This window comes from Xiphophorus couchianus, chromosome 1 (genome assembly GCF_001444195.1).
Source record: "Xiphophorus couchianus chromosome 1, X_couchianus-1.0, whole genome shotgun sequence".
NCBI classification, from domain to species: domain Eukaryota; kingdom Metazoa; phylum Chordata; class Actinopteri; order Cyprinodontiformes; family Poeciliidae; genus Xiphophorus; species Xiphophorus couchianus.
Genome location: NC_040228.1, coordinates 4,825,822 through 4,849,690, shown reverse-complemented (window position 1 = coordinate 4,849,690; position 23,869 = coordinate 4,825,822). Strand labels below are relative to the sequence as shown.

At 42.7% G+C, this 23,869-nt stretch overlaps 1 protein-coding gene across 1 annotated transcript; it reads right to left on the bottom strand.

Moving 5' to 3' along the window:
- Positions 1-15,302: 15,302 nt before the first annotated feature.
- LOC114145518 (uncharacterized) lies at positions 15,303-17,498 on the bottom strand. The gene is made up of 2 exons (XM_028019156.1): positions 17,236-17,498; positions 15,303-17,155 (listed from the first exon to the last, which is right to left on the bottom strand). The coding sequence occupies exon 2, from the start codon at positions 16,500-16,502 to the stop codon at positions 15,303-15,305; it is 1,200 nt and encodes a 399-aa protein (XP_027874957.1). The 5' UTR covers positions 16,503-17,155; positions 17,236-17,498.
- Positions 17,499-23,869: the final 6,371 nt, after the last annotated feature.

Here is a 23,869-nt window from a genome sequence, read left to right as displayed (position 1 = left end):
GAGAGTGGGCTCTGTTCGCCGAGGGGCTGGGGCAGGCTTAGGAGCAACGGCTGCTGCGGGCGTGGGAGCGGCAGCCACAGCGGTGATGACCGGAGGTGTGGAGGATGCAGGGGCTGGAGGCACGGAGACAGCAACGGCTGAAGGTATGGTGGGGGCAGGAGAAACAGGAGAGGGGGCTTCTGCGGGCTCTGGAGGTGCTGGTTCTGGAGACGCTGGGTCTGGGCTGGCGGAGAGACTGTGCGGCTTGGGAGGCAGAGTGTTGCCTTTCAGAACGGCAACCGCCGTCAGGCGCTCCCACTCTGCCTCCTGCTGCAACTCTGCCAGCCCCAGGTGCAGAAGTCGCAGGATCCAGTAGTCCAGCATAAGGACCATGCATGTGGCAATGACCAGGCGCTGACGGGCGGAATAAGGCTGGTGGAGTTAAATACACAGAAGGTAATCAAGGAAACGAGACACACCAGGGAACAATCAAGGGGAGGACAGGACAGCACAGGGACTCAGAACACAGAGAACTCAAAATAAACACAAAAATCTCAAATCCCGACAGAAGGTAAGGTAAAGTTGAGAGAAAGCTGGCTACAATGGTGCACACGAGAAAGTTTTTTTTCTTCTATGTTCCTTTTTTTGGATTCATTATAGCAGTGGTCCCCAATCTTTAAAGTAAAAGTGGCCCGGTCAAGACTTCGAAAATTCGCTGCGGACCGGGGGCTGGGGGGTGGTTTGCGCACCGAGACAGAAGTATTTAATTATTTCTTCCGCGGCCCGGTACCAATTGGTCCACGGACCGGTATTGGTCCGCGGCCCGGGGGTTGGGGACCACTGCAATATAGTATTGCTTCTTACAAAAGGTTTGAGAGTCACTCTCAGTCCTTGTAAAAGTTTATCTGAAAACTCTAAAGTTTTAGTTAAACTTTAGAGTTTTGTATTTTTCTTGCAGGGAGCGACCATAAATCAACACAAGAAATAGGTAACATAGGTCTGCTACTTCCTCTACATCAATACAGGTGGTACATTTCAAGCAAGAACCTGATTAACCCAAAGTGAGGCTGGAATAAACTCACAGTGAAACTACAGATGCTGGTTTGTTTTACTGGAATAGTTAAATATTGTATATGAACAGTGCCAGCTTAGATGTGAATGATGTGAGCCGCTTACCGAATAAAAGACTTCACACTGTTTTCGGTTAGGAACGATTTTAAGGGTTAGAATATTTGCTCTTAACACGGGTGACTGTCGCTGGCAGATGCATCCTCCTTCATCAAAACAAAAAATAACTCAGTTTATGTAATAAACTCTAAACTCAGCAGACGGTCCTTGCTGCAAGCTGATGCTTATGATATATTCCCTGATAGAAATACCTTTAGATGCATCAGTCAAATACAAACTTTTGCATCTTATTTCCATCAGCTCCCAAAAAAGAATAAGACATGTGGCACTGTGTCTTATTCTTTTTGTTTTGTTATTGTGTCAAGAGATGCAAATACTGTGTGTTTTGCAGAAGGGGTTGCATGAATAAAGGCTGTCATTCACTCCTCTGTTCTTCCTGTTTCAGAGTTATTACTTTTTGCTCACATTTTAACATCCATCCTTCTTACATGTTTATTCCTGTTGGGGTCATGAGGGGTGCTGGTGCCTTTCTCCAGCAGTCAACGGGTGAGAGGTGGGGTTCACCCTGGACAGGTCGCCCGGTACCAATTGGTCCACGGACCGGTACCGGTCCGCGGCCCGGGGGTTGGGGACCACTGGTCTAGAGACTCTCATGCTTCATCACGCATATGGTGGAGGAGTCCAGTAAGTTGCCGACGCTCTCCGGAGAACTCTCCAAAAGTCTGCAGAAACCATTTGACGTTGGAATCCGATTAGATAGGTGACACAAGCCAAAACCGTTCCTCGCAATTTAGCTTTCCAGTAAGGTCACTGAGGAGGTGGGGGTAGGAAACAATGTGCAGGAGTCCAGAAACGCACAATTCATTGAACTCTCAAGAACTGAGGCTTTATTAAATCTGACTCATCAAAACCGTTTAGGTATAAGCTGTAATTCAGACACTCCATCTTGTTTCGACCCTTACAGGCTTAAGCTCCATATGAGCAAAGTTTCAGTTTCCCTGTGGGTTTGACATCACCGCCGGTCAAATAGTGCGTGACTCTTGACACTTATGGTAATAAACTCAGTCCTGTTGAAGAGAACCAGGTGATTTAAGATGGCGGCCAGGAAGTGATGGATGCCAGCACAAAACAATGAATTATTTAAAGCTGCAGTATGTAACTTTCATAAAAAACACGATTTGTTTTGTTCAAACTGTCTCTATGTAGGGACAGTTTGAATCTGAGACAGATAATCTGAAAAAATTGAGCTCCTCTGCCTTTACCTACTACTAACTAGAAACAACCAATCAGAGCCAGAGGGCAGATCTCAGCGCTGTCAATCACAATTTCATGTGGCGCAGCTCATCTCTCTCCGTTTTACCCCGTTGCTATCTGCTTTTTTTTGCTAAGTTTTTCTTTTATTTCCAGGTGCCTCTGTCCTACTAGATGCACCAGACCAGTACCTGTCTGCACATGAGCGTAAAACGGCGATGCCCAACACAAAATACATCATGACTGAACACAGGACCATCCCGAGTCCGAGGAGAATGGCTCGGTCTTCTCCGGGTTTGAGAGCCGTCACCGTTTTGCTGACAGAATCAATTGGACTTCTAAGAAACTTTCCCAAATACTTTGCAGCTGGAGGACTGACATTTTTCCCTTCCTGAGTGGGAGATAAAATTCTTATGATTGAAGAGGTTTTTTTCTTCCCTACTTTAAAAAAAAAAAAAAGACCAGACAGCACTTTGTGCAGAGCCTCAAGCAGGCCGGCGTCTGAGGAAGTGAACCAGTGCACAAGAGAAGGCTTTTTGTTTGACACATCTGAATGCATGGTTGTATTGTCGATTTATGAATATTAATTGAGATATGACACTGTTATTGCCTGCAATACATGCTGAAAGATGGCACCTTTCCCAAATCGTCTATAAGGCAATAAAAACTTAAATTGGAGTGCTGCACCATATCCTTTATCGATGATTAACGTGTTTTTCTGTGACTATAGGCAAAATCTAGGAATATGGGGATTAAAAAAAAAAACCTAAGTGATACATATGCAGCCTTCCAGCACCAACCACAACAAGGCTGGGTAATTGTTCTGAAAAACAAAATATTCCCTCTGCTATACCAAGTCAAATATTCCTGGGTATGATCTCATAACATGAAGAAGAGCAGTCACTTGTTTCCACATAAAAAATACTTTAAAAAAGAAACTCAAGCCTCAAAGCAAAGGTGCTACGTATTCATAATGAACAGTTACCAGCATATCTATCAGAACTTCTAACCGGACCTAATAAGGTAGGTTTGCTAATTGTTTCCTCCTCCATAGCAACACTAAGCCTGATGGTAGGCTGATAGAAACTATAAATTCAAGAGAAGCAAAATTATTTCCGCAGAAGCTTGACCTTTTTTTTTTTATTTGTTTATGATTTTCAAGAATAAACAGGTAAATTAGAGGACAAAACAACAAGGATATAATAAAAAAAAAATTAAAAAAAACTAACCAGAATCATCAAAACAAAAATCCACAGAACAGAACAATCAAAACACTGTCAGCTAACAAAGGGTCTGATAAGAGGATAAAATGCACATCAGATTGTAGAGTGTTATCGAGCATGAGACAGAGTCCAAGCGAGTAAGAGACATTTCTGAGGACATTGAAACAAACAGCCCACCATGGAATATGGAATAACAAGAAAAGATGAACACAAGTTATAATCACAATAAACATGACGAAATGGTAAATGAGTAAAATAAATTATTAGAAAATACAGGTTCAGATGTAAATGACAGTTATTTTAGCCTATTATTTTGTATGTATCTATTGAAAGGACCCCACACATCCAGGAACTTCTGATGATTGTCAGACAAAGAGTATCGAATCTCCTCAAGATAGATACAGGACACCATATCATTAAGCCATTTCTTAAAACAAGGCGGGGTAGAGGATTTCCATTCCTGTAGAATAACCCGCTTTGCTACCACTAAACCAAACATTAGAGACTGTTGTAGGGACATGGGAAGAGCGAGAGAGGATTTAGAGCAACCCAAAATGATCAAATGCCTATCCGGACATAGAGGCTTGCCATAAGCATTGCTATAAAATTCAAAAATCTTGCACCAGAAGTCCATTAGTTTAGGACAGGAGCAAAACATGTGACCCAGAGTCCCATCATCTAATTTACATTTGTCGCATTTTGGTGAGACGCAGGGGAATAGCCTATTGAGTTTAGTTTTAGAAAAGTGCAGCCGATGGATAACTTTGAATTGAATAAGTTGCAGTCTAGAGTTAATGGAGCATGTCTTGATTCTTGAAAGAGACAAATCCCATTGCTCATCCGAAATCTCACCAAGTAGATCAGAAGCCCAGGCGTCTTTTATATGCCTAGTAGATGGGGATGAACTGAAAAGATTAACAAACTGAGAAATTAGGTTTTTAGAGGTAGAGGGCTTTCTTATAAGCTCGTAGAAACTATGCTGTGCCGGTAAGGTTTCATAGTGGGGGAGGTGCTGTTTTACAAAGTTCCGAACTTGCAAGTACCTGAAAAAATGGCTAGAAGGAAGACCAAATTTTGATTGTAGTTGCGTGAAGGAAGCAAAGTGATTATTAATGTATAAATCCTTAACAGCAACTATCCCCTTATTTAACCAGTGCTTAAAAACTACATCCATATTACCTGGCTTAAATGCTGAATTCTGACAAATCGGGGCATAGATGGACAAGCCAGGGAGATTCAATACATTCTTTAACTGCTTCAGAATCCTGAGTGAATTTCTTAGTATAAAATTATCCTTCAGCAACTGAAAGGACAAAGAAGGATTGGAAAACAATACTGCAGCTGAGGAAGAAGAAGTAAGCTCTAATAATGCAAGGTTTTCGTTCAATGGCCATTTGGGTAGTAGCGAGTCAACCACCTCACCCCTCGAACAGAACTGAGTCCAGAAAACCCAGGATCTGGCATTACACGCCCAGTAATAGTATCGAAAAACAGGAAGACCTTGGCCCCCCTCCGCAGTATGTTTCTGTAGGTGAGACTTTGATATTCGAGGGTGCTTACCAGCCCAGACAAAAGGGATTATAATAGAGTCTATCATCTTAAAAAAGGAAGCAGTGAGATAAATGGGTATATTTTGAAAAAGATAGGTAAATTTCGGAAGGAGCACCATCTTGACAACATTGATGCCACCAATCAATGAAAGAGGAAGGTGCCTCCACATGTCAGCCATGGATTTAATTTTGTTGATTAAATCCAAAAAATTATATTTAAAAAGGAGTTTAGGGTCTCTTGTGATATTTATCCCCAGATACCCGAAATGACTAGTGGAAACTTTGAATGGCAGATTGCTAAGAAAAGCAGCGTTCAGACCATTTGAAAGAGGCATAAAAAGACTTTTATCCCAATTAATAGTAAAACCGGAAAGCTTGCCAAATTTATTTATAAGTGTAAGAAGTGGAGAAAGAGAGACTGTAACGTCTGAAAGGGTCAGGATAACATCGTCTGCATACAGGCCAATGGGACTATCTGTAGCATAGTCTGAAATGCCAGTGATCGATGGATGGTTCCTGATGGAAATAGCAAGGGGTTCCATGGCCAATGCAAATAGCAACGGAGAAAGACAACACCCCTGTCTGGTTCCGCGATGCAATAAAAAAGAAGCAGACCTGTCGTGATTAGTCAGAACTGAGGATCTTGGCTGAGCGTAAAGCATTTTTAGTAAAGTCATAAATTTATCGCCAAAGCCAAATTTTTGGAGAACCAAAAACAAATAGTCCCATTCAATTTGGTCGAATGCCTGTTGAGCATCTAATGAAATAACTGCGGAGGCAGGAAGGTTGGACTGGTACATAACACTTAAGAGTCGACGAGTGTTTGAAAAGGAATACCTGTTGGGGATAAAGCCAGTCTGGTTGGGATGGATCAGATGAGCTATGCATTTATTTAAACGAGTAGCTAGTACTTTGGCTACTATTTTTGGTCACCATTTAGTAAGCTTAAAGGACGGTATGAGGCAACATTAGAGCAATCCCTGCCCTTCTTCAGGAGAAGACAGATATGAGCATCATACAAACTCTGGGGAAACACTCCCTCCACCACAGAAGAGTTCACCATACGCAGAAGAAGAGGGGCAACCAGATCCAAATAACATTTATAGAAATCTATTCCAAACCCATCCGGACCACAAGCCTTACCAGGAGATAAAGAGTGTATCGCGGATTTAATTTCTTCAATAGTAAAACTAGAGTCCAGGTGTGCCCTGGCGGATTCATCCAGGACAGGTACATTTAAATTGTTTAGAAAGACTTTAATATCCGTGCTGGTAGCACTACTCTTGGAGGTGTATAAATCACTGTAATAATTGAAAAAGGCATCATTAATGAGTTTAGGATCAGTTAACAGTTGGCCAGAAGAAGTAACTTTATGAATAGCTCTATCTGCCAGTGTGCCTTTTATTTGTCTAGAAAGCAATCTATCAGGTTTGTCCGCCAGTTCAAAATGCTTTTGTTTAAGTTTGCGAATGCAATTACCAACTTGTTCCCCAAGCATGTGGTTATATTCAGATTTTATCTTCAGAATGGCATTAAGTATATTTTCATCATTTGAGTTCTGGTACCTGACCTCCAAAACAGCCAATTCAGCCTGAATATCTGCAAAACGCTGAGATCTGGCCCTTTTGACTGAAGACTGATAAGAAATAATGTTGCCCCTCAGAACCACCTTAAATGTCTCCCACAAGACTGAATCAGACACATCACCTTTGTCATTAAAAAGAAGGAAATCTGAGATTTTAGCTGAAATGAAGTCCTTAAGTGCTTGATCCGAATTGATGGGGGGGATAAACTTCCAGTTGAACGATGGAGCATGAAGATTAAAGTGGATCTGAAGTAAGAGAGGGGCGTGATCTGAAATTAAGATCCCGTGATAGAGAGAACTGACTGTACGTGAAATCAATTTAGAATCAATTAAAAAGTGGTCAATTCTGGTAAAACTACCATGGGAGGGGGAAAAAAATGAGTATTTGCGATCGGAAGGATGCTGAAGCCTCCAGATATCCACTAAGTTTAGTGACTTAATGAGGTTATTTAAAACAGACACTGATTTCAAAGAAGAGGCAACCTTATTGGAGGACCTATCCAACACTGGATCGAGATAACAGTTGAAGTCACCTCCTATAATCATGTCCCTATTATTAAATTGTGCAATAATATCAAATATCTTGCAGAAAAAGTCAGGGCAGTCACAATTTGGGGCATAAATATTCAAAAGGGCAACAGGGATGGAATTAATTTCGCCAGTGACAAGCACATATCTCCCCCCCGGATCTGCAGACATGGAGTTAAAAATAAATGGAATAGACTCGCGGATAAGGATTGCAACCCCTCTAGCCTTGGAAGAAAAATTAGCCTGGTAAACCTGAGACACCCATGAAGATCTCAACCGTCTCTGCTCAGTTGGATGAATATGAGTCTCCTGCAGAAAGATAATATCAGATGAAAGTGATTTTAGATGTGAAAACACCTTCGCTCTTTTAAGTGCCTTACCAAGGCCTCTACAGTTCCAGGAAACAAAATTAATAGGACTCATGCTCGACTTAAAAGTGCTATTATCCTGCATTTATCACAACGTAAAAAAAGCAGCTGACAGGGTAAACAAAACAAAACACAGGCAATTTAGCAGCAACAACGCAGAAACAAAAACCCCAAAACTCACCCTTGCCGCAACATGAACAAAGCGGCATATCCCAAAATCTAGAGTGGAGGCTGCCGGGTAACAGAGCAAAAAAAAAAAAAAAAAAATCACAAGTGGGTAATCTAAACACAACACGCCGTGTTTACCTCCAGAAATTGTATAGATGTTAATATGCACCAAAGCTTAATCGAACTAGCAGACTAACTAGCACAGAATGATTAACAAAGTCATTTAATATGAGACAATGAATTGGCAAACCGCTCTGCATCAGTCGGTGAAGTGAAGGATTTCACAGTGTCATTTAAAGACACTTGCAGCTTGGCAGGAAAACGGAGGGAACATGTGGCTCCGGCCTCCACCAGCCTCTTCCTCACGGTGTTGAAAGCCTGGCGCTGCGCTGAAACCTCTGCTGTGTAGTCTGGGAATATGAAAACTTTCTGGCCGTGGTACATCAGAGGGGCTTGCTGTCGACTCAACCGCAGAATATTCATCACGTCGCGGTCATTGTGGACCCTGGCGATGATAATCCGAGGACGTTCATTAGGAAGTGGCTTTGGTCTCAGGGCACGATTCGCCCTGTCAATTTTAACGGGCTTGGGAAAGCTGTCCTGTCCCAGCAGCTCAAAGATAAATTTTGAGACAAATTCTGCAGGTCGAGCCCCCTCTACACCTTCCTCGAGGCCAACAATCCGAATGTTTTGTCTGCGCGAGCGTCCCTCCAAGTCGTCAACCTTTTTCTTAAGAAGGCCGTTAGCCGCCGCTAGCTCGCCACATGATGACTCCAGGGCCGAAACACGGGCATCGGTAGAGGTTAGAGCCGAGTCCATGTCATCCAAACGGTGCCGGACCTCACTGTGCTCTGTCTGCAGGGTTGTTAAACGAGCTTCAATTGAGTCCAGACGTCCTTCCAGTGATTTCTTGAGAGTATCCACGAGTGTGTAGACTTTAGAAAGATCATCTTTGTGGCTATTGACGGCGGCTAGTATAGTCTCGTTGCTAACAGCGGAGCCCGCCTGAGCAGTCGACTTCTGGGTTTCGTCTTTCCTAGGCATGATGTGAAATGCCAAAACTAAAATAAACTGAAGAGACGGGTGCTAGCTACTCACTCGGTGAAAAAAATATCTTTGGTGCAGTGAATAAGTTTTAAATGAAGGCAGTGACACGGAGCTCTGCAAAACACGTCTACTCCATTACTGCACACTAGCGCCCCCCAGAAGCTTGACCTTTTGAGTTTCCTCCTTCTCTCTCTGCTCTCTCCACGTAGCTTCCTTTTCAACTCCGCTAGGATTTGTGGTTGTAGTTCCAGTAATTTTTTGAGATTTTGAGTTGCTCCCGTTATTAAAAACAATCACTTGTTTCCACAGTTAAGCATCAATTGTTCAGAAATAAAAAGGGAAGAGCAAAAATCCTTCCGGCTGGACGACATCCACATCCAGAGGGACTTTTTTTCCCCAATGAACAAAAGTCTACAAATAAAAAAAATTAACATGCTGTTGTGGAGCATAGGCCATGTAACAGGATAGTGGATTCAAATGTAAAGAGCATGTTTTGTGTTTTCTCAGTTGTTTTTTAACCAGTGGTGCTTTGGGGGTGTTAAAAAGGAAGAAATATTTATTAAAACTTTGAACAAAACGTTTGGCTCGTATCTTCCTTTAAAAGCCGGGTCCTCTCGGCGAGCAGCGGGGCAGCTGTAAAACGAAACTAAACAAGGCGTGTTGACGTCACAGATCACAGAGTTTAATTCATACAAAGCAACGCATGAATCAGTTAACAAAGCTGCAGAGGTACAGAGATATGCATTTTTATCACAAAATAACAACAGACAAAGACAAACACGAAACACAGAGACAGACAAAGGCGCCCACGTGGAGAAAAGATGGAAAAAACTCTCTCTATTTTAGCGCTACATGTAACTTTATACTGAGTAGGTGTTTCCTCACTTTAATATATGCAAAGAAGGCGTTCTGTTGTTCAACCAATCAGAGACCTGTTTCGGCCCCCAGAGAACCCCGGAAACTCCCCTCCTTACAGCTCAGCTCGAAGGTGATCTGTTCTCTGTCAAACCAAACAGGGGAAAAAGCCCTTAATTCTAGGCGTACCACGCACGAATGTCCCCAGCACCGAAGTCCTGATATAAATCTCGCCGACTCCCCTGGAGTTTCTTCCTCCCACATTCCAGCTGCCGTTTCCATGGAGATGCTAATTTTATGGCTTTTGTGTGCTCTTAAGCAGACAGTGGAAGGCGTCTGCTTGTCTCCTTTGGGCCTCTCTCTGGGTCACACAAAACCTGTTTTTCAAATAAGAGTGCTTAATATACCTTTACACATGTTGTAAGATTAAGTGTATTTTTAGCACTAAAATAATCATTTTTCTTAACAGGGGTTAAAGTAGATTCGTAAATTTTGGTTAAAAGTAACATTCTTCTTCACCAGTCACTGTCTGGCCAGCGGAGGTCATCGGATGTATTACATATTCGGTAAAATAGAGGGAACATTTGCTATATTGACCTACCTGCTACCTGTTGATTTTCTTAAATATGCGTTATCAAACATAACAAATATGCGTTACCTGTCTTAGCAACAGAGAGATAACTGTTGCTAATACAGATGAAGCCGGGAGTAATGCAGCACACGGAGCTTCAAATAAAATGGGTCCTTTATTGTTTTGTTTTTTTATGAAAAAAGAACACTTTTCTCTCTTTCTGGGTTGCAAAGAAACAGATGTAAATGACCCGTGTTCTGTCAACATAAAGCCTCAGCTTCTTGAAAATGGCGGGCTCACATGTAGCAACGTAGCTTCACATACAAGGCTAAACTATTACAAAGAGTGCATTAAACGGCAGTGGCACTTCTAGAGGACAAACAAAAAACATAACATTAACATCCTCTCCTTAACTTTGTTCATAGAAGATAATTCAGCTTCGACATTACCGAACACTTGGATTCTCGGCTTGGTGGCCATGTAGTCATCTTTTCACCAGGTCTCGGCACACAAAAATGTCTTTCTCTTCCGCTTTTCTCAGAATGCCACAATACATACACAAGAGGTTTTTTTCTACTTCCTGAAATCTTTTGACCTCTCTGTAAAGCAGCACCACATGCTGGCAAAAACAAGAATTGCAACCAGTTGGCGAAACAAAATAAAACAGGGTTTACAAAATACAGTTCAGACATGTACCCATTTGTTCACCTGGTTACATTCTCCCCTGCTTACCGTCATCGTCCTCGGTGACAAAGTAACTGTTTTTTACTTCTTTTAAAGCTTCTCTGAAAAACACAGAACCTAAGCTTGCAATAATCTGTGAAACCATTGATGAGTTTAGTTCTGGCTCCAACACTGACCTAGGTTCATGATGCGGGTTTGAGTGTTTCCCTGCATTCACTCTTTTACTCCTGCGTGGAGCAGGTATGGGAGCTTGTCTAACACAAGGAGGAGATACTGGTATCTCACCCGGTTGGTCAATATTGCATGTTTCATTGTCAACATGTTCAGTCTCCACCTGTTCGATGACAGGAGGTTCACGTTCTGAAATCAACTGAGTCTCTGCTCGCTTCTGAACACTTTCACCAATAGGACAGTGTTCTACACCTGAACAAGGAGTCAAGTCAAAAGAAACTTCTTCAATGACTATACCCCCATCATACTCATCACATGAGTCAGTGTGTGGTTCAGTAGTGTTCGTCTGTTTGATTACAGTGTTTTCAACGTGTCTCTGGGTTGTGTCTGGCAGATTAACACATGACCTGATGTCAACCCTATTAATCGTTTTTGTAGGTCCTCCCTCTACAGGTTGTACTGTGCAAGTTGTGCCTACCATGTCTATGAGTTGGTAAACAACTGGACTCCATGCATCCTGCATTTTGTTACGACCAGCTGGTCTGTGTCTCAGGTAAACATACTCTCCAACCTCAATTGAAGGACAGTACACTTTGGGACTTTGCCGAGCATTGCGTTTTGCTGCTTTCTGCTCTGCATACTCTTTTGCTTTTGCATGTGCCTCTTTGAGTCTTTGCTGGTGCACAGCAAGCCAATCAAGATTTTTATCATGGTGACTTTCATTTGCAAGCAATGCATCAACAGGAAGATGTGGATCAACCCCATAGAGCAAGAAGTAAGGGGAATATCCTGTAGTCGCGTGTGGAGTAACATTATACGCGTAAACCAGCTCAGGTAAATGTTCAGGCCAACGCTTCTTTTTGTCAGGTGGAAGTGTGCGCAACAGTTCATGCAGAGTGCGGTTAAAACGCTCACACTGTGCATTCCCTGTCGGATGATGGGGTGTCGTACGCGTTTTTTTCACACCATACATTCTGCAAAGTTCAGCAATAACTTCTGATTCAAAGTTACGGCCCTGATCTGAGTGGAGACGTTCAGGTACACCGTACTTCATAAACCACTCCTTTAAGAGGACTTTAGCTGTGGTCTCTGCTTTTTGGTCACGTGTAGGAAACGCCTGAGTGAACTTTGTAAACACATCGGTAATGACTAGTACGTTCTCACGGCCGTCTGAAGCTGGTTCAAGGAGCGTGAAATCTACTGCCACAACTTCTAAGGGTCGTGTTGCCAAAAAGGATTTCATTGGAGGGTGAATCTTTGGGTTGGGCATTTTTGTGAGAATACAACGTTCGCAATTCTTGACCCATCGCTCAACATCTTTGTGCATCCCTACCCAGAATGCTCTCTGTCTCAACAACTGTAATGTCCTCTCTATTCCCTGATGTCCCATAGAGTCATGGACACTCCTCATGACAACTGGTTGTAAACAACCTGGAACAAGCAACTGAAAGTACTCTCCAACATGATCATCCCTCACCACTCTGTACACCAATCCATCACGCATCTTAATGTGCTTCCATTGTTTCAACAATGATTTAGCAGCAACAGGAAGATTCTTCCTTTCTTGTGAACTTGGTGGGCTGCCTTGATCCAAAAACTGTTTTAAAACACTAATCACTGGATCTTGACATTGAAATGTCCGCAGCTCTTCCTTGGAATAACCTGGAAGAGTTGGTGTAGCCTCTTTAGCATGTGACTCGAACTTTTCAGGTTCTGCAGCCCTGATCTGGTTTAGTTGACAACACTTGACCCCAGCTGTAACCAGCTCAGGCTCAAGGACAGTGCCTCTACAAATCAAATTGCAAATTGCAATGCAATCATCAAACTCCTCATCATCATTTGGTTCTGGCTCCCCTGCTAACGGGTGTCGTGACAGTGCATCAGCGGCTGAGTTGCACCGACCAGGTCGGTACTGCACGTCAAAGTCGAAAGCAGCTAACTGCGCTACCCATCTCTGTTCAATAGCCCCAAGTTTTGCACTTTTCAGATGACATAAGGGATTATTGTCTGATATCACAGTGAATTTAGAGCCCAGCAAATAACCCCGAAACTTTTCCACTATTGCCCATTTAAGCGCGAGCAGCTCAAGTTTCATGCTGCTATAGTTTTTGTCATTTCGCTCTGCATTTCTCAGCCGTCTACTTGCATATGCAATGACCCGTTTTTTGTCACCTTGCTGCTGACACAAGACAGCTCCTAAACCCTGACCACTAGCATCAGTTTCCAAAATGAAAGGACAAGTGAAATCTGCATAACCCAGAACAGGAGCAGTCACAAGCTTTTCTTTCAATGTGTCAAATGCAATCTGACTGTTGGTATCCCACAATGCACTCAGTTTTTGACTAGCTTTGGCTGTAGTAGCAGCTCCTCGGCACTGATTCACAAGGTCATGTAGTGGGGCGGCGATTTTTGAAAAGCCCTCAACATACCTTCTGTAGTAGCTACTTAGGCCTAGAAATGACTGGAGTTCCTTAACAGTGCCAGGCACAGGCCAATCCTTGACTGCTACAACCTTGGCGGGATCAGTTGCGATACCCTCTGCTGAAATTTGATGTCCAAGGAATTTTACTTCCTTCTGCAAAAAGTGACATTTTTCCCACTTCACTTTTAATCCTGCGTCTCTCAAACGTTTAAAAACTAGGTCTAGTCGTTCCAAATGAGACTCAAAGCTTGGTGAGTACACCAAAATGTCATCCAGATAGACTAACATGATGTCGAATATCAGATCGCTCATAGTTGCTTGCATCAACCTTTGAAATGTTGCAGGCCCATTACACACCCCCATGGGCATGCGTACATACTCAAACAGCCCAAAAGGCGTGGTGAAAGCAGTCTTATGTCTGTCTCGATCATCCATGGCTACTTGGTGATACCCACTGGCAAGGTCAACTGTGGAAAAGTATTTGGCACCTTTTAACGCATCAAAACTCTCATCAATACGAGGCAATGGAAATGCGTCTTTCTTAGTTTTTAGATTTAGCTTTCGATAGTCTACACATAAGCGTATACTGCCGTCACCTTTGCGGACTACCACAACTGGTGAGGCGTAAGCGCTTTCACTTTCCTGTATAACTCCTTTTTTCAAAAGTTTAGAGATATGTTCTTTCACTTCCTGGTATTGGTTAGGAGGTATACGTCGATATGGCTGTGTGACAGGTACGTCATCCACCAGCTTGATCTCATGTTTCACTTTATCTGTGTGACCCAGATTCTCATCATCATCTGCAAAAACATCAATGTAACGGGACAGCAATGCACAGAGAGCAACACGCTCTTCCTCTGTGCCCCCCATGTCAAGTCTTTCCAACATGGCTTGCACCTTACTGTCAGTTTGCACTGTGTTAGAGTCCACTGAAACCTGTTCAACATCAGCAGAGATGCGCTGAAACTTCACTTGGCATGTCTGCTCACTCTCAACAGACTCAACCTTTGAGATCACGCCTAGCCGTGTTCTGGGGCCCAACCACACTTCCTCGGCAGAGAAATTAACTACCTGGAGCGGAAGAACATGGCTGGTCCTCGTGACAAGTGTTGGGATAACTGCTAATCCGGGTGGTAGAGGAGTGGTCACTGGTTCAATGATCAACTGAGAGGCTGCATCTGAGGTTTTAGTGTGACCTTTTACGAACACAGTGGACACCGAGGATGCAGGGATACGTATTTTGTTTCTGCCTGCAACCCGAACTACCGCCTTTCTCTCAATGCAACAGATCTGTACCTGTTGAAAAGCTGTCCTCCACCCAGAGTCTAAGGATCCACCCAAAGTGTTGTCAAACTCTGCTGTCACCAGCTGTCAGCATCTGTGAATAACATTCATACCAATTATGCATTCTTCAGAAACAACAGGATTCGCTGAAGGCTTCAGGACCAAGAAGCCACAATTTGGGATCTTTAAACTCATCGTCTCAACTTCCAGTTCAATATATCCCTGGTAAGGGATGTCAAGTCCATTTGCAGCAGTTATTTTAAGCCAACTATTTGTAGCTAGCATGCTCTCATCATTACCAATATATTTTCTGAAAAACTCATCTGTCATAGTACTGACTTGGCTGCCAGTGTCCAGTAAACAATGAGCTGACCTGCCATTAAGTTTTAGATCAACCACTGGACATTTTCCTATGGCACGCTCAATGATTTGTTCTCGTGTGATCTCTAGTGTAGGTGAGTCTAGGACATGACCCTGCATTACGCGACTCATTGCAACCAGGGTCTCTCGTTTCCCGACTGACCGAAAACAGGGGACTCATCAGAGTTTTTGTGTCTTTTCTGAGGACACTGTTTGGCAACATGACCAGCAGTTTGGCACTTGAAGCATATCGGCTTACCGTCCGGGGTAAATCCTGGAACAGTTTTGATCTGATATGGTGTCTGGCTACTAGGGTTTTTGCTCTGAATTGTCAACTCTTTTACAGCTTTAGTGAGTTCTGTTATCACTTTCCCTTGCTCAGTGAGCACTTTAAGAACGTCATCAATTGATACTGACTTCTCATTAGGTCTAGTTAGATTAGTGACTTTGTCTTGCTCTTTAAGAGTTTTCATCACATCCTCCAGATACATTGGATTTCCTGTCTCTTTAACTGCACAGCACTGTGCTTCTGCTGCAACATTACTGCAGGTCATCACTTTACTTCTAACCATTTTTGTGCTAGGGGCTTGGTCTAAGGACCACAAGTAAGCTTCCTCACGCACCTCTACAAAAGTAGATGCAGGTTTTCCTCTTACATATTTTCGGAGTTCTCGTCTCAGTGAGAGGTCTCTGATGCCCTCAATGAACTGGTCTCTTAACACTGCGTTCTCATTAGCCACGGAATTAGGATGTTGTTTCCGTACAAAACTAAAAGCCTGAGATAATGAATGTGAAAAGTCACGTATGTCTTCACCCTCCTTCTGTTTACAGTAGTAGAAGTTTTGTAAAAGTTGGGAGGCACTACGTTTATCTCCAAACGCATCTTTTAGGTAGACAAACAGGTCTTTTACAACATCACCATCAGCTTTGCGTAAACGCACTTCCTCCAGAGCTGAGCCTCTTAACAGTGACAGCACAAAATCGAATTGTTCAGGTGCAGATTGATTTCTAGCAGAAATAACCCTTTCTACTTCTTCAATAAACTCATCTACACTCCTCCCATCTTTGTCAATGTCTCCACTAAATGGTGAAATGTGCCTTTCTCTGGGTACATAGACATAAGATCTGGTAGGCTCAGTATTTAGTGATGATATGACTGTCATGACTTCTTCTTGTCTTCTGGCTAACTCACTTAATTGTTGTAACACCCCAGCTTGTTCAGTGTCATTTTGTTCATTGTTCTGTCCACCATCCTGTTCATTATCCTCATCATTATTCACTACTAACTGTTGTTCATCCATCTCAAAGTGTTCATCTTGTTCAGACATGGTCAGATTTTTTATTTTATTTTTTTTTCAGTTTACTGAACAGTCAATAGAAGTGTAAATAGCAAAGGATAAATTGGTCGAAGTCCTGAGTCCACCGGATGCTCCTGGGCTGCTCCAAGACCGCTGCTGGGCGATGCTCTCTCCCGCCTGGAATGCGTTCTGGTCTGACGGTCACCTCAGCTGAAATCCCTCACAACCACGCCAGCACAGACTGTCCAGCAACGTCCTCCTCTGATCTCGAAACAGATCCCGCCACACAGATGCGATACCCAGGTCCACTCAGGTTTAGGCCACTTCTTCACCACTGCCGTATAACAAAGCTAACGCTGCACCGCCATATGTGCCCGAACAGAGAGAAATAATTTTTTTTTTTTTTTTAAAAACGAGACCCCACTCCTGGTACCAATATTTGAAGCCGGGAGTAATGCAGCACACGGAGCTTCAAATAAAATGGGTCCTTTATTGTTTTGTTTTTTTATGAAAAAAGAACACTTTTCTCTCTTTCTGGGTTGCAAAGAAACAGATGTAAATGACCCGTGTTCTGTCAACATAAAGCCTCAGCTTCTTGAAAATGGCGGGCTCACATGTAGCAACGTAGCTTCACATACAAGGCTAAACTATTACAAAGAGTGCATTAAACGGCAGTGGCACTTCTAGAGGACAAACAAAAAACATAACATTAACATCCTCTCCTTAACTTTGTTCATAGAAGATAATTCAGCTTCGACATTACCGAACACTTGGATTCTCGGCTTGGTGGCCATGTAGTCATCTTTTCACCAGGTCTCGGCACACAAAAATGTCTTTCTCTTCCGCTTTTCTCAGAATGCCACAATACATACACAAGAGGTTTTTTCTACTTCCTGAAATCTTTTGACCTCTCTGTAAAGCAGCACCACATGCTGGCAAAAACAAGAATTGCAACCAGTTGGCGAAACAAAATAAAACAGGGTTTACAAAATACAGTTCAGACATGTACCCATTTGTTCACCTGGTTACACAGATGACCGTTGCTATTAAGGTCATCAATAAAATTGATCAAGTTGACATGGTTACATATATATTTTGTGAACATGTATTTGGCTATGATTATGTCTGAGACAATTCGAATCATGTCGGAAATGTAACCCTTTCCGACATACTATAAAAATTAGAGGGTGAAATTTCTTGTCTATTGCTTTTCTGCAGACGCTCCCGAAGGTCGTCCACGATGACCTCCAGCAGCAGTGCAGCCATCTTAATACCGAGAGCATCAACCTGTGTGCTGACATCTACAAACTCAGAGCTGAGCATTTAAAAGCAGGACTACACAGTTCTTCTTTGCTTCTCTGAAGAGTAAAGAGACACAGGTGCTGTTTTTCACAGGTCTGACCTGTGCCCTCTTTAATTGGGCCCTGGCGACGATTAAAGACAATGTAAAGATTGTACGTGACTCTTTGACCCGGGAGGATCACTGGACATCACATACATATGAAGCTGAACTTGATGGTAATACTCATGTTTCTTCTTCAGATGGATTAATCTGCAAAACTCTGTGTCATCACTGCTCCCTGTCAGACCATTATGGTTCTTGTAAGGACACATGATCTCCACAGACCTTCTACCACAGCAGTTGAGCCTCAGTGCAGCTCAAAGTGGAGCTGCCTACAGCATGATCCCAAACTGAAAGAAAAAATAACACTGACATAACACCTAAATTCTTTGGAAAAAATGTCTTAATACAATCAGAACTGACATTTTTTGTTGCTTTGTTTTTCTTGCTTGTGAAGAAAATCTATTCACTTTTCCTCTTCTCATTCTAAATCATAGTGCTAAGGAGTTGGGCCTTGATGATGCCTTTTACTTAGACACCTTCATTTTTAGCAGACATTGAAGAAGTCCATCCGAGGCAGCCCAACAGGCGTGAAATGTGAAAAGGAAGACATTCGGAGACAGAAAAGGCGGGAGGACTCAAATTACACCCCTCATCGCTTTAATACCTATCACCTCTTAGCTCATTCACTCCCCTCCCAGACACTTTTAAACCGCCATTTAATCCCGCCTAATGAAATAGAATTCCTTTTTCGCTTTGTTGTTTGAGTAGGGCTTAACAATAATTGAATGGTTAGTACGTCTTTACATAATTTTCTTGCACTAAGAAAAGGTGGAATAAAAAACCCATATGAAAGTTTAATGTAAGCTTACTAAGAGAAAACTGGCCTTGGACCCACAGAATGAGTTTATAAGTAAGGAACGGGGCAGCTCAGTTCCTGCCTGGACCACCCACTTGCTGACCTTTCTGAAATGGACTTTAATGCATGAAGTGGAATAAACCCAGATTAATCATGTGTTTCGACTGGGTCATGGACATGTGTGTAACACAGATGGTTGAGCGGTTTTTCTAGTGCTTCTGTGTTTCTGGTATAAATGAGGTGATCCCAACTAACCCCAAAACACACCTGTGCCAGTACATGTGATTAGAGTGTTTTTTTTTACTATTAAACTAAATTGTAGGTATGGTGAATACACTCAAATAGCTCACCCATTTAATCTCAATTGTGAGTTTGAAGAGTTTCAAAGGTAAACAATGCGGCCTCAGTCAATCGTAAATACTTTTTTTTTTCTCTTCTTTTTCCAAGAAGTAACATGAGGAAGGGTTGGGAGGCTGAAAGGTGCAAAATGTTTATTAAGGCACCTGAAGATAACACCTCAACCAGGGGAAGTCAAAATCTTTGTGCACATCCGTAGACATGAATATGTAGACGCCTCGTTGAGCGGGTCGGCCTGCTGCTGCGATACGTCACAGCAACCCCCATATTGAATGTGTCTGCCAGAAAGCTAATACAAGCAAATGAACCAAACTTCATAAAGTGCCGTTCAACAAGGTGTTTTAAGAGCATGCCTGTCATCGACCCATTCTCTATTCTCTCACACACACTAATATATTTGGAAATCAAAGAAAGCACCATAGATGACTTTTCTAACTTTTTGATGCGATTAATTGTTTTGGGGGATTTCTGAATAAAGAAAACAATGTTCATATTTGATGCAAGTGATTCTGACAAATCATCAGTCCTTGGAGACCCTATAGTTGACTTGGACTTTGAGTCAAAAACTTGAGTTGACTGGGGTTTGGTCCTCAAAGCCTTGAGACTGGATTTGGACTTAGTCCTTGACAGCTTTTGATTTCCCTCTGACCTGGAAAAGATGACTTGTGAATATCTGTGGCGTTCGCACCTTTAGGTGTTATCAGTTCAAATGTCAAGCTGTCCTTTAAGATGTTAGAGCTCTTTTTTAGTTTCAATACAAATTTATTTTCAAAAGTAATCCCTTACAGTTTTTCTATGTCGCTTTGGTGCATATCTCAGAACAGAATTGAAATCCTTAAAAGTGCTTCTTCAATCTTCAAATCATTGTGTTTCTTCAAATCAAACATCAAAAAAGCAATTTCTGATTTGTGTGAATACACTGCGAAAGCTTTGGTTCATCATGCATGTGATCATGTACAATTCTCTGATTTGTCCTTAATTATAAAATGCTTAATGTCATGTTGATAAAAATGTATAATATGGATTTCTGTTGAATAACCGCTGTAACATTTAAGCTTAAGTTCATCATTGAAGTCTTATCGTGCAAAATGCTGGAACAAGTTGTTGTATGTCAAGCATATTTCCATACATTCCCAGTAGACTTTTGTTTTTTACTAAATCTGTCCTGAATTTGTGAATGGTTCCTAGGTAAATCCTGAGCTTCTCCAATGTTGGTAAATGTGTGAAGCAGTCGATCAACCAATACTCAATAATTTTTCTGAAATAGCTTGCAGTTATCCAGTGAATAAAGCCAGAGCATGACATTACACTACAAGGATTTGGCCAGGGTCAACAACCATAGAGAAGAAGAAGAGAAGTGAGACTGTGGTGGAGGAGCAACGAGGCAAAACATAGGACGAGTTGGAAGAGGCTGAGGATGCATGGCCCTCATATGCCATCGCTCCGACATCGTCAAGATGTGGTTTGTGTACTTATAACTTTGATGATGCCATTTGACGAAATGTAACGTTTATTGCTCGTTTCACAGTTGGTGACTGTTTGATGGTTGTGTGATGTAAAGCACTTTGAACTTCCTCGTTGCTGAAATGTGCAATACAAATAAACTTTATGATTTGATCTGATGGAATTCCTCTCACCCAGCTCTTCATTCCTTAACCCCATTGAGGATTTTGCTCTCAGCATGGAGATGGAAATTATGATAGAAAATTACACTGTATTTCCTACAGCACTGAATGTAAGGTTTTCCTTAAAGAGATTGTCTTATGTTCCCATTTCTACTTTGTTCTGCCTTTGGGCTCTGAAGTACTGTCTTTTCCTTTCTGTATCACAATGACGTGATCTGTCAACAAATTACAGTAAAAGCATAAATAACGTTTATTTATCTTGAGTCTCAACCTCTTACCACTGATTTCCCACTGCTACAATTTAGAATACCTGTCATGAAAACTTTAGCCTTAGTTTACAGCAACATCCCTCAAAAGTGCATTGTTGTATTGGGAACGTTACTCAGCAATTTAATTCTTATTCGTAGGCAATGAAACAAGGAGTTGCCACTCTTGTATCTGAGGCACTGACATGTTCATTGACCTAGATATTTACTTTTGAAAGATGAACTAAGGATTGTGTTTTACTGTTTGCACAAATTGCTTCGATAAATGCACTTACTGTTTTCCAAACGTCGACGATGACACGAGACACGCACCAAAGCGACAGAGAATACCTGCAACATATGTCAATACATAAACGAGAGCTTTAAGTGTTTTCCAGTCTGAGTTTGAATTTGCATTGAATAAAAGCGGCTTCCTTAGCGCATTTATAGTCATGTGAGAACGAATAAAGCATGAGAGTCTGTGCTGTTAAAAATCTCAGGGTTCGATAGAACAACCGAAGCAGGAAACTGAAGATGAGAAGGGCTTGGAGGTCCTTCTCTCCTCTGATCCATCAGAGCCTCGCCGTTACAGACACGCGTAGGGGACTCGCCGCTGTGGCTCCGAGACCGGGTCCCTCTGCGGGCGAGAAAAGCTGGACTCAACCCAACAGCAGCTGAGCGGGGGAGAGTCATAACACTTCAAATAACGTGTAAGGGTTATATGATCCTCTCGGAGCAAGCGAGCCGCTCTGCTGTGAGTCTGAGCAAGAGACAAATGAAAGGTGAGCCAGTGAGTGTTGGGTTAGGGAAGGAGAGAGCAAGAGAGAGAGAGAGAGAGAGAGAGGAGAAGAGGAGCAGAAGTCATAAAGAATAAGTCACTGTGCTAAATGAACAAAGGAATGAAAGAAATATGAGCATGAGAACAGAATGTGTTGAGAGGACAGGAAAGAAAAAGTCAGGTTCAAAAAAGGGAGAGAAGGAGGAAACAGTGAGTGTTGAGTGTTAAAGGTAGCATAGTGAAGTCTCTGCAGTGCTCCAGCAGACTGAGAGCATCTACAGGACATTGTTCCTGTGTACTGCATGCATGCAGCATATGGGTGAGAGTGCAAACAAGTGAGTTATTGCTTGTGCTCGTCCAGTAACATGGCCATTCTAAACAAGGGTCAGGTACTGAGGAACAAGTTCATATTTATGCATTTTAGGTTGTCTGTGTGTGTGACTGTTATGTACTGGCAGTAACTGCTTAGTCGGGCGGGAAATCGGAGCAGCGCTCCTCTTCATCCGTCTGCCGCAACACATCAGCGCTGCCCTCACCATCAGATGACAGCCCACGACTGTCGGTGTCCTCGCTAAAATAGTCGCCGTATGGCTGTGACAAGACCCAGTGGCGGAGCTCTGCTTACGACAGAGGCACATTTCAGGTTCAGCTTGAGATGATGAGGATGTAGAAGGGAGTGAAAACGCTTTAAGTGATTGCATTTTGAACGTTTGTTTGTTTGTTTTGTGATTTGTTATACTCACACTGTTCATTCGTTGGCCTTGTGAAAATCAGTGAAATACAGTGGTGTAAGAAGAGCAATAAAAGTCCTAGAAATTAATGGAAGGAAAAAGAGGAGAGATTCCTTTATCTGTTTAACCAACACATTCTCACTCCCGACTCGTCGTATATTGACGATTTGGGACTCAGTGTCACATGTTGACACGTCGGGTACCCCCTTCGCGTCAATAATTGATGAGAAGGGTTCTCTCATTGAATGCTGTACCACTCCCTAAGCGTCCAAAACCGACGCTCTGGATAGGGTTGGGGTGAAGGTTACGGTTAGGCTTAGGGTTCACCCCCAACGCGTCAACATGTGACGGTGAGGCAACCTGCAAAAGCGTCAATATATGACGAGTCGGGAGTGAGAATGGGTTGGTTTAACTGACACCCCAATCGAGTTCATTTAGACCACCACATACTCAGGCATACTCACTCATCTGAGGTCATTCTCTCTTCTCTTTTCTAGAATGCTATAAAAAAAATGTTGACTAAAAGGACTTTAAAGGCCAAAAATGCCTCCTTGTAGACTTTTACCAAACTAGACTCCTCAAACCAAGCTGATTTTCTTGGGAATTCTTTCTACTCTGTAACTTGTGCAGCTTTTATTACCCTCATACATCCAGATCCTTCATGCCACCAAATGTTGCTGATTCTAATTTTGCGGTCTCGACTGTTCCATAGCATTCCATTAAAAAGCTCAGCAGTGTCTTCTGTGTTATCTATAACACAGTGTTATACTCTAATTAGGTCTTGCAATATGTCAATGGCATTGTCTTACTTTATCACAGTAATGTAGACTGTCTACATTGTGCCCACTATGAAGTTTGTTTTTCTTTCCAAATGACAAAGTATCTGATTATGTCAGAATATGGGTGTCAACTGTACAATATTTTAATGTTGTGTTTTTACCTCATTAGATTCTACCCATGGCATCTACTGATCTAACCCTTCCATCCATCCATCCATCCATCCATCCATCCATCCATCCATCCATCCATCAATCTTCTTCCGCTTATCCGGGGTCGGGTCGCGGGGGTAGCAGCTTCAGAAGGGAGGCCCAGACTTCCCTCTCCCCAGCCACTTCTTCCAGCTCTTCCGGGGGAATCCCAAGGCGTTCCCAGGCCAGCCAAGAGACATAGTCCCTCCAGCGTGTCCTGGGTCTTCCCCGGGGCCTCCTCCCGGTGGGACGTGCCCGGAACACCTCACCAGGGAGGCGTCCAGGAGGCATCCTGACCAGATGCCCCTCAACTGACTCCTCTCGGTGTGAAGGAGCAGCGGCTCTACTCTGAGTCCCTCCCGGATGACTGAGCTTCTCACCCTATCTCTAAGGGAGAGCCCAGCCACCCTACGGAGAAAACCCATTTCGGCTGCTTGTATCCGTGATCTCGTTCTTTCGGTCATGACCCAAAGCTCTGATCTAACCATGCCA

Coding starts and splice junctions, on each gene's coding strand:
- LOC114145518 (XM_028019156.1), bottom strand. CDS start 16,502: ATGTCTGAACAAGATGAACACTTTGAGATGGATGAACAACAGTTAGTA.